The sequence below is a fragment of the Pecten maximus genome, chromosome 10, assembly GCF_902652985.1.
Source record: "Pecten maximus chromosome 10, xPecMax1.1, whole genome shotgun sequence".
In the NCBI taxonomy this organism is placed as follows: Eukaryota; Metazoa; Mollusca; class Bivalvia; order Pectinida; family Pectinidae; genus Pecten; species Pecten maximus.
Genome location: NC_047024.1, coordinates 11,638,039 through 11,650,463, shown reverse-complemented (window position 1 = coordinate 11,650,463; position 12,425 = coordinate 11,638,039). Strand labels below are relative to the sequence as shown.

The 12,425-nt window shown below is 39.8% G+C and overlaps 1 protein-coding gene across 1 annotated transcript in view; it reads right to left on the bottom strand.

The window, feature by feature from the left end:
• The window catches only part of LOC117336173 (LARGE xylosyl- and glucuronyltransferase 1-like), a 28,745-nt gene that overhangs the window by 9,116 nt on the left and 7,204 nt on the right, over window positions 1–12,425 (bottom strand). Inside the window, exons 12-15 of the mRNA XM_033896567.1 lie at window positions 10,373–10,498; window positions 9,653–9,814; window positions 7,417–7,725; window positions 4,119–4,274 (exon numbers count right to left, since the gene is read on the bottom strand). Of these exons, the coding sequence (XP_033752458.1) occupies window positions 4,119–4,274; window positions 7,417–7,725; window positions 9,653–9,814; window positions 10,373–10,498 (753 nt within the window). The remainder of the gene's footprint in view (window positions 1–4,118; window positions 4,275–7,416; window positions 7,726–9,652; window positions 9,815–10,372; window positions 10,499–12,425) is intronic.

Here is a 12,425-nt window from a genome sequence, read left to right as displayed (position 1 = left end):
TCAACAGCCAGGGTTAAATGAGGACATGTGTCAAGGACACCAACAGCCAGGGTTATATGAGGATGGGTGTCAAGGACACCAACAGCCAGGGTTATAAGAGGACAGATGTCAAGGACACCAACAGCCAGGGTTATAAGAGGACAGATGTCAAGGACACCAACAGCCAGGGTTATAAGAGGACAGATGTCAAGGACACCAACAGCCAGGGTTATATGAGGATGGGTGTCATGGACACCAACAGCCAGGGTTAAATGAGGATGGGTGTCAAGGACACCAACAGCCAGGGTTATATGAGGATGGGTGTCAAGGACATCAACAGCCAGGGTTAAATGAGGACATGTGTCAAGGACACCAACAGCCAGGGTTATATGAGGATGGGTGTCAAGGACACCAACAGCCAGGGTTATAAGAGGACAGATGTCAAGGACACCAACAGCCAGGGTTAAATGAGGATGGGTGTCAAGGACACCAACAGCCAGGGTTATATGAGGATGGGTGTCAAGGACACCAATAGCCAGGGTTATATGAGGAGGGTGTCAAGGACATCAACAGCCAGGGTTATAAGAGGACAGATGTCAAGGACACCAACAGCCAGGGTTATAAGAGGACAGATGTCAAGGACATCAACAGCCAGGGTTAATATAAACTTTATTTTATTCATTCAATTCATACATATACAATACACAATCATACGATCATAATGTGAATAGGATTCGGAAACAAGTATAAGACTTATATTAATCCGTTTCCTTTTATGACACATTGAGTAAATGGCAGCAAGTGGGAGAATACGTAAGTGAGCAATGTAACACTTGAATAAATGAAAAATGGGGAAGTTCGGAAAGAGGAGAGATGAAAAGACCAGAAGAAAAAGATCAGAGAGGAATTTTATGCCATGACATGAGATATACAACCTGCTGTAACAGCTGTGCAAACAATAAAGAATAAAAAAAATAAAAACAATCATTCAAATCTTTTAGAAATAATTATAAATTCTTGAACACTGGAAAAAATCAAAAGATTTTCATCATACGTGAGTTCGTTATCACCGAAGAGTAGTATTTCAGTTGATAAGGGATAGTTTAGAGCACTAAAACAATGTAAGCGAAACTGCGCGAAAAGTGGACAACGTAATAAGAAATGTTCGTTGGTTTCATCTTCATGATTACACATGCATAGAGGACTATCTATAAGATTTTTATGAAAGAGATAAAATTTTAGTGGACTGCACTCCATCCTTAATCTTGCATGGTGAATCTGACCCAGTCTATTATCGCTAAGGAAGTAATGTGGAACTTTGTGGCGTGGTTTATTCAAATGACTTTTCAATTTAGTTATGGACGGATCACTTTTGATTGCATCTGGCAAGGAATTCCACAAAGGGATTACAGATGGCAGGAAGAATTTCATGTAAAGACTTGTGCGACAAGGAGGAGGGCGAAAGTTATTTCCAACACGAGTATTGTGATCATGGATGCTATTATTACGTCGAGGAAGAATTTCTTGTAGATACTGAGGAAAAAGACCGTGAACCATTTTATGGAAATGAATTATTTTGTGGTGTTTACGTCTTTGCTCTAAGGGAAGCCAGCCTGTTTCAAGATAAAGTTTTACTCTACTTGTGAGTTTAGTTCCGCCAGTAACTATACGCGCTGCCTCTAATTGGAGATTGGAGCATATCAGACTGAGTTTTTGTAAGGGTATCCCAAACAATGTTCCCATATTCAAAAATAGGTCAGATAAGAGTAAAATACAGAGTTTGAAGGGAAGTACGATCTAAAGTGAATTTGAATCTGCGTAAAATATTCAATTTTGGTGAAACCTTGGATATGATCAAGTTGATATGATCAGTCCAACCGCCATTGTTGGACAGAGTCAAACCGAGATGCCTATGTGAACTTACCTCAGAAAGCAAAATATTGTTCATATGTAGAGGAGGATGAATTGGGGAATTAGTCTTTTTGGATATTAATAAGGTTAAACAGCCAGGGTTAAATGAGGACATGTGTCAAGGAGACACCTATAGAGGAAAAGCAAAGCACAGAAAGAGTAGTGAGAAAAGAAAGGAAAACTTATTCCTTATAATTCACTTGTTTATGTTAAATTAAAATATATCTTAAACTGGAACTTGTTTTGTTTGTTCTGTAGATTTTTTATATACATTGTGCATTCTAGCATTTCAGCAGAATTCTAATTCTAAATTGGATTACATCTGTTTCCAGTTTGTTCCAAGAATCTGACTATTATGGTGACTAATACCCCAGACTTACTGTCAGAGAGAGTGACTAATACCCCAGACTTACTGTCAGAGATAGTGACTAATACCCCAGACTTACTGTCAGAGATAGAGACTAATACACCAGACTTACTGTCAGAGATAGAGACTAATACACCAGACTTACTGTCAGACATAGAGACTAATACCCCAGACTTACTGTCAGAGATAGTGACTAATACCCCAGACTTACTGTCAGAGATAGTGACTAATACCCCAGACTTACTGTCAGAGATAGTGACTAATACCCAAGACTTACTGTCAGAGATAGGGACTAATACCTCAGACTTACTGTCAGAGATAGTGACTACTACCCCAGACTTACTGTCAGAGAGAGTGACTAACACCCCAGACTTACTGTCAGAGATAGTGACTAATACCCCAGACTTACTGTCAGAGATAGTGATTAACACCCCAGACTTACTGTCAGACATAGAGACTACTACCCCAGACTTACTGTCAGAGATAGAGACTAATACACCAGACTTACTGTCAGAGAGAGTGACTAACACTCCAGACTTACTGTCAGAGATAGTGACTACTACCCCAGACTTACTGTCAGACATAGAGACTAATACCTCAGACTTACTGTCAGAGATAGTGACTAATACCCAAGACTTACTGTCAGAGATAGTGACTAATACCCCAGACTAACTGTCAGAGATAGTGACTAATACCCCAGACTTACTGTCAGAGATAGTGACTAATACCCCAGACTTACTTTCAGAGATAGTGACTAACACTCCAGACTTACTGTCAGAGATAGTGACTAATACCCCAGACTTACTGTCAGAGATAGTGACTAATACCCCAGACTTACTGTCAGAGATAGTCCCCTATATATCAGATGTTATACCTTACACAGTGACCAATACCCCAGGCTTACTGTCAGAGATAGAGACTAATATCCCAGACTTACTGTCAGAGATAGTGACTAATACCCCAGACTTACTGTCAGAGATAGTGACTAATACCCCAGACTTACTGTCAGAGATAGTGACTAATACCCCAGGCTTACTGTCAGAGATAGTGACTAATACCCCAGACTTACTGTCAGAGATAGTGACTAATACCCCAGACTTACTGTCAGAGATAGTGACTAATACCCCAGACTTACTGTCAGAGATAGTGACTAATACCCCAGACTTACTGTCAGAGAGAGTGACTAATACCCCAGACTTACTGTCAGAGATAGTGACTAATACCCCAGACTTACTGTCAGAGATAGTGACTAATACCCCAGACTTACTGTCAGAGATAGTGACTAATACCCCAGACTTACTGTCAGAGATAGTGACTAATACCCCAGACTTACTGTCAGAGATAGTGACTAATACCCCAGACTTACTGTCAGAGATAGTGACTAATACCCCAGACTTACTGTCAGAGATAGTGACTAATACCCCAGACTTACTGTCAGAGATAGTGACTAATACCCCAGTCTTACTGTCAGAGATAGTGACTAATACCCCAGGCTTACTGTCAGAGATAGTGACTACTACCCCAGGCTTACTGTCAGAGATAGTGACTAATACCCCAGACTTACTGTCAGAGATAGTGACTAATACCCCAGGCTTACTGTCAGAGATAGTGACTACTACCCCAGGCTTACTGTCAGAGATAGTGACTAACACCCCAGACTTACTGTCAGAGATAGTGACTAATACCCCAGGCTTACTGTCAGAGATAGTGACTACTACCCCAGGACTTACTGTCAGAGATAGTGACTAATACCCCAGACTTACTGTAAGAGAGAGTGACTAATACCCCAGACTTACTGTCAGAGAGAGTGACTAATACCCCAGACTTACTGTCAGATTAGTCTCCTATGAACCAGATGTACCTTTTTAGTGTTTGCCAGATCCATTGTTGTTGCCGTCCTCTTGAGGTTTTCATACAGATTGTGTACGGGTAGGAAGTCTATATCGGAGAGAAACACAAAAGGGGTGCGCACCTGCTTCAGCGCCACATTCCGCAGGTAGTTGACTGGGTAGTATTGCTACAGAGAAAAGAAACATAATGTATTAAAAACAGACATACTTTTTAATTTACAAACAACATATACAATTAACGTACAGTTCTGTATATCTGTGAAACCCTTGTTCTGATTTTGAAATAATTTGATAGGAACCAGTATCATTCCTAGCAAAAATTTCGGTATGCTATCTCAAGTCAACTACTGATTCTGAAAGATGTTCGTAACAAATCACTCTTTTATAACATATAGTTCATACAGGTAAGTTAGGACAATTCAGTAGTGTATACAGAACATGTTGTTATTACGCTGGAGTTTTCTGTAATATATTCTGCTTATGTTAATCACGTTTGCTGGCCTGGATGGAAGCGTGCAAGGGGTCTTAGTGTTGATGGAAACTAGAGTACCCAGGTAAAACCCAGGTGGTCAAACAGGTGACTCCATACCTTTTCACATCCGATTGGGGAATTAAAACCTGGCTGACTTTGTAAAAGGCAAGTGTGTTGTCACTGAGCCACCCGACTGAAGTTAGATAAACTTAATACACTAAGATCACAAAACTGTAATTCAAACAAATCTAACGTCTGCTAAGTTTTAGTAAAACTGATAAATACCGTCTTAATTTCCTACATATTAGGCCAGAAAGGTTTTTATAAATACATGTAAAGATTTTGTTTTAATATCAGTTCCTAGTGACAAACCAGTATTGATGAACAACCTATCCCATCCCTGAACACAACATGGTAGCAGTATTGATGAACAACCTACCCCATCCCTGAACACAACATGGTAGCAGTATTGATGAACAACCTACCCCATCCCTGAACACAACATGGTAGCAGTTTTGATGAACAACCTACCCCATCCCTGAACACAACATGGTAGCAGTATTGATGAACAAGCTACCCCATCCCTGAACACAACATGGTAGCAATATTGATGAACAACCTACCCCATCCCTGAACACAACATGGTACCAGTATTCATGAACAACCTACCCCATCCCTGAACACAACATGGTAGCAGTATTCATGAACAAGCTACCCCATCCCTGAACACAACATGGTAGCAGTATTGATGAACAACCTACCCCATCCCTGAACACAACATGGTAGCAGTATTGATGAACAACCTACCCTGAACACAACATGGCAGCAGTATTGATGAACAACCTACCCCATCCCTGAACACAACATGGTACCAGTATTCATGAACAACCTACCCCATCCCTGAACACAACATGGCAGCAGTATTGATGAACAACCTACCCCATCCCTGAACACAACATGGTAGCAGTATTGATGAACAACCTACCCCATCCCTGAACACAACATGGTAGCAATATTGATGAACAACCTACCCCATCCCTGAACACAACATGGTACCAGTATTGATGAACAACCTACCCCATCCCTGAACACAACATGGTAGCAGTATTGATGAACAAGCTACCCCATCCCTGAACACAACATGGTAGCCGTATTGATGAACAACCTACCCCATCCCTGAACACAACATGGTAGCAGTATTGATGAACAAGCTACCCCATCCCTGAACACAACATGGTAGCAGTATTGATGAACAACCTACCCCATCCCTGAACACAAAATGGTAGCAGTATTGATGAACAACCTATCCCATCCCTGAACACAACATGGTAGCAGTATTGATGAACAACCTAACCTGAACACAACATGGCAGCAGTATTGATGAACAACCTACCCCATCCCTGAACACAACATGGTACCAGTATTCATGAACAACCTACCCCATCCCTGAACACAACATGGTAGCAGTATTGATGAACAACCTACCCCATCCCTGAACACAACATGGTAGCAGTATTCATGAACAACCTACCCTGAACACAACATGGCAGCAGTATTCATGAACAACCTACCCCATCCCTGAACACAACATGGTAGCAATATTGATGAACAACCTACCCATCCCTGAACACAACATGGTACCAGTATTGATGAACAACCTACCCCATCCCTGAACACAACATGGTAGCAATATTGATGAACAACCTACCCCATCCCTGAACACAACATGGTAGCCGTATTGATGAACAACCTACCCCATCCCTGAACACAACATGGTAGCAGTATTGATGAACAACCTACCCATCCCTGAACACAACATGGTAGCAGTATTGATGAACAAGCTACCCCATCCCTGAACACAACATGGTAGCAATATTTATGAACAACCTACCCCATCCCTGAACACAACATGGTAGCAGTATTGATGAACAACCTACCCCATCCCTGAACACAACATGGCAGCAGTATTGATGAACAACCTACCCAATCCCTGAACACAACATGGTAGCAGTATTCATGAACAACCTACCCTGAACACAACATGGTAGCAGTATTGATGAACAACCTACCCCATCCCTGAACACAACATGGTAGCAGTATTGATGAACAAGCTACCCCATCCCTGAACACAACATGGTAGCAGTATTGATGAACAACCTACCCCATCCCTGAACACAACATGGTAGCAGTATTGATGAACAACCTACCCCATCCCTGAACACAACATGGTAGCAGTATTCATGAACAACCTACCCTGAACACAACATGGCAGCAGTATTCATGAACAACCTACCCCATCCCTGAACACAACATGGTAGCAATATTGATGAACAACCTACCCATCCCTGAACACAACATGGTAGCAGTATTGATGAACAACCTACCCCATCCCTGAACACAACATGGTAGCAATATTGATGAACAACCTACCCCATCCCTGAACACAACATGGTAGCCGTATTGATGAACAACCTACCCCATCCCTGAACACAACATGGTAGCAGTATTGATGAACAACCTACCCATCCCTGAACACAACATGGTAGCAGTATTGATGAACAAGCTACCCCATCCCTGAACACAACATGGTAGCAATATTTATGAACAACCTACCCCATCCCTGAACACAACATGGTAGCAGTATTGATGAACAACCTACCCCATCCCTGAACACAACATGGCAGCAGTATTGATGAACAACCTACCCAATCCCTGAACACAACATGGTAGCAGTATTCATGAACAACCTACCCTGAACACAACATGGTAGCAGTATTGATGAACAACCTACCCCATCCCTGAACACAACATGGTACCAGTATTGATGAACAACCTACCCCATCCCTGAACACAACATGGTAGCCAATGTTTTTTCTCTTCATAAGGATCTCCGAGCCCTGGGCATATCTCAGGAACTGCTGGGCCTCAGCATCCGAGATGTACAGTGCCAGACTGATGGGGCCCTCCCAGTGTTTACAGATTGTCTCCAGCATCTGTAGCCGATCCATACTCAGCTGCGTAACTAAAGTCACATCATTCTCAACTGGTTCATACTCATAGTCAATGTAGTACAGGTGGGTTCGATGAACCATGACACGCTCTCGACTGAAGTCGTAACACTCGTCATCTTCACTAATTTGATTTAGCTGTGAAAACATCAACATTGGAAGAAATTATTGACATTTATTTTTGGGAATATAACAATTTTTTTTCTAACACGTTTGTCTTATTTCATGTAGGTAATACTCTTATTTACAGAACATCTTGTTATTATGCTGGAGATTTCTGCAATGTAAATTTTATTCATTTCACAACATGTGCAAAACAAGTTATGCCAACTTATATTAATACTCTTGTTGGCCGGGTTGAAAATGCGGGAGGAGTCTTACTGTGGGAGGAAACCAGAGTACTCAGTAAAAACCCACATGGTCAGGCAGGTGACCCCACACCGTTTCACTTTCTATCCAGGAATCAAACCCCAGCCACAGAGGTGGAAGGTGAGTGTGTTACCACTGTACTGCCCTACTGCCCTGTTTATCCTTTTTACACTATTCATAACCTGCATGTAACCTGTATCTCTAATTGGTATAAATCCAAATTGCCTTGTAAATAAAAATATTCAGATTTCTGAGAGAACTGAATATCTATTATTTAGATTAATTAATTAATCAATCCCCCCCCCCCCCCCCCTCCCTGAAACTGGAATCAGCATGTCTGTCTGTCTGTCTGCATGTCTGTGTGTGTCTGTAGACACAATAATGTACTGCCTACTCCTCTAAGGATTATGTATGGATTCCAATTAAACAGTATGGATTTCAACAAAACTTTGCAAACAAGTTTTTGTGTCTCCCTAAATGGCATAAAGTTCCATCAATATTTAACAGAGTTATGGCCCTTGATGCCACTAAGTGAGAGTATATCTTGTCTGAACTACCCCAAATAATGTTAACCAATTTCAAAAAAAAAAAAAAAAAAGTGAAGATGTAAATGCATTTTTTTCCCCAGAAGTGTTGGTTGTCATGGTAACCAGGTCACTATACACATGTGTTGTGAAATGGCCAATAGCTCATCAGTCTTTGGATCAATTTCATTCAAACTTGGTCAAGTGGTGTATCATATTAATGCCTATTACTTAGGATATCTAGTGTTACCAGAACTGTCTACTGGAAACTAAATGGAGACTTCTGATTGGCCAAAATTGAAGTATTGTCTGACTAAGCTGAAAATTGGTATATCAAGGTTTTGAGGGAGGGAAAACACAATGGTTTCTTCTCCTCCATTTGTAATTTCAATGAAAACTACACAGGAATTTAAGGGACCATATGTAGATGTGCTTAAGGGTTTTTGTTTTGTTTTGTTTTTACTTTTTAGAAAATTTCGGTTGCCATGGTTACTAAGTCACTATATACAGGTTTTGTGTACTGGCTAATATCTCATCAGATCTCGAAACAATTGATGTCATTTGGGTGCCATACTTGCAAATGAGGAGTAGCAGTGAGTATTTGTCAGTCATTGGCTTATAATATTACAGTTCTAATTGTCCTAAAAGGTATTGTTTGTATTGTATTTAGTTTTTTTCTCTCTCCGGGTACTCCTAAACAGAGAATCTTTAAATCTAATTGTTTATGTGTAATGTCATGTTTAACATATCGTTTAATATCTATATTTCATTATTTAATGGTTTGATGTGATCAAGAGTTGTGTCCTTTTGTAAGGCTCTCTAATGAATGTTTAATGCTGCTTTTTTACAGCTCAGTGCTAATTAGTACTGTAAATTACAGTAATCATCACTTCCCACTCAAGTAGGTTTAAATGTCAAACGTTACATCATTTGATAAAACTTTATTTAAATGACATTGTGTAGTATAACATAACTTATCACGATAAGTTCACAAATATACTGTACAGTCTGATGGAGAGGTCTAGACAAGACGCAATACTAGTAGAGATAGTTGTCACTTTTGTTTGTCTGGTCAACAAACTTAATAACTAGCCACCTAGGCACTTCAGAAAACGCGCACCTGTCTTTACGAACTGATAAATCACCATTAGTCACTACAATTATAAAACCACCTGTTCCTGCATCGGGTTCACAGCACTAGTTGTTCCACATCCAAACAATCGGTTTCGCAACAAATTGGCATCATATTCTTGAAAGGTCAAGTAAAGATTACGGAAAAACTCCACATGTTTGTTCTTCACTTTTAACTTCTTTGGTGAGTTCCAGTGAATAATCTACAATACAGAAAATACATTCATTATTTTTATTATATAATGATAAATCATATTTTTTACACTTTCTTACATGATTCCTTATAAAAAGTCACAGTATATAATTACTTTCCTTGGTATTGTCCAACATTGTCAAATATCTTGTTTGCAATTGAAACATAGAAGTTATTAATTATCTATGAATTTAGTGTTATAGTACTGAATGCCTTTTAATGCATACATTTATACAATTCTGATTGTGTAGTGTTAAGATGTAATCAAATAATCTCATATTTACAAAATTTATGTTTCACATAGCAGTTTCTATCATTACAAGTGTTGCTTGATTTTATATTAAAACAAATTTAGCCTTTAGATATTTTTTTTCTTGTCAAAAAAAGGCATGTATTGACCTTTTCAAAAGGTTATGATATTATAACAAACAGTCCTTAATAAATAAAATACATTTCACAATCATTAAGTGATTTGAATTGATAAACAAAATTCATTTTGAAAGTACAAATAAAATTCATTTATTTTTTATTTTTTAAAACACTCCCATAGCTGACCAGTATAACTTACCTTGAGATCAGAAATATCGGTATAGCACTCCTCACTGCGAGTGTTATCGCTGAGTTGGACGTTCCACTGACACGGTAGATGATAGAGGAGATACTGGTTCTGTTTAAGGACAGCGTTGAAAATGTCCTTCCAACAAAATAAAAAAAGTAATTTACATCAACAGCTGTCGATTCTGTGTTATAATCACAACTATCGATTAAAATACAGGTAAAGACAGCACTTAGACAAGTACAATACTTAGCAAATGTTGCATTAATTATTCAAGAATAGATGGTTGTGAGGTTTGGTTTGGTTTGGTTTGGTTTGTTTTGTTTAACATCCTATTAACAGCCAGGGTCATTTAAGGACATGCCAGGTTTTGGAGGTGGAGGACAGCCGGAGTTCCCAGAGAAAAACCACTGGCCTACGGTCAGTACCTGGCAACTGCCCCACGTAGGTTTCGAACTCGCAAACCAGAGGTGAATGGCTAGTGATAAAGTGTCAGGACACCTTAACCTTGGATGGTTGTGAGGTGAGGACCTGTGGAGAATTATGAGTATACATGTATGGATGGTTGTGTGGTGAGGACCTTTAGAGAATTATGAGTATACATGTATGGATGGTTGTGTGTGAGGACCTGTGGAGAATTATGAGTATACATGTATGGATGGTTGTGAGGTGAGGACCTGTGGAGAATTATGAGTATACATGTATGGATGGTTGTGTGGTGAGGACCTTTAGAGAATTATGAGTATACATGTATGGATGGTTGTGTGGTGAGGACCTGTGGAGAATTATGAGTATACATGTATGGATTGTTGTGAGGTGAGGACCTTTAGAGAATTATGAGTATACATGTATGGATGGTTGTGTGGTGAGGACCTTTAGAGAATTATGAGTATACATGTATGGATGGTTGTGAGGTGAGGACCTTTAGAGAATTATGAGTATACATGTATGGATGGTTGTGATGTGAGGACCTGTGGAGAATTATGGGTATACATGTATGGGTGGTTGTGTGGTGAGGACCTGTGGAGAATTATGAGTATACATGTATGGATGGTTGTGATGTGAGGACCTTTAGAGAATTATAAGTATACATGTATGGATGGTTGTGAGGTGAGGACCTGTGGAGAATTATGAGTATACATGTATGGATGGTTGTGTGTGAGGACCTTTAGAGAATTATGAGTATACATGTATGGATGGTTGTGTGTGAGGACCTGTGGAGAATTATGAGTATACATGTATGGATGGTTGTGAGGTGAGGACCTGTGGAGAATTATGAGTATACATGTATGGATGGTTGTGTGGTGAGGACCTTTAGAGAATTATGAGTATACATGTATGGATGGTTGTGTGGTGAGGACCTGTGGAGAATTATGAGTATACATGTATGGATGGTTGTGAGGTGAGGACCTTTAGAGAATTATGAGTATACATGTATGGATGGTTGTGATGTGAGGACCTGTGGAGAATTATGGGTATACATGTATGGGTGGTTGTGTGGTGAGGACCTGTGGAGAATTATGAGTATATATGTATGGATGGTTGTGATGTGAGGACCTGTGGAGAATTATGAGTATACATGTATGGATGGTTGTGATGTGAGGACCTTTAGAGAATTATGAGTATACATGTATGGATGGTTGTGTGGTGAGGACCTGTGGAGAATTATGAGTATACATGTATGGATGGTTGTGATGTGAGGACCTGTGGAGAATTATGAGTATACATGTATGGATGGTTGTGATGTGAGGACCTTTAGAGAATTATGAGTATACATGTATGGATGGTTGTGTGGTGAGGATCTTAAGAGAATTATAAGTATACATGTATGGATGGTTGTGAGGTGAGGACCTGTGGAGAATTATGAGTATACATGTATGGATGGTTGTGTGTGAGGACCTTTAGAGAATTATGAGTATACATGTATGGATGGTTGTGTGGTGAGGACCTGTGGAGAATTATGATTATACATGTATGGATGGTTGTGTGGTGAGGACCTTTAGAGAATTATGAGTATACATGTATGGATGGTTGTGTGCTGAGGACCTGTGGAGAATTATGAGTA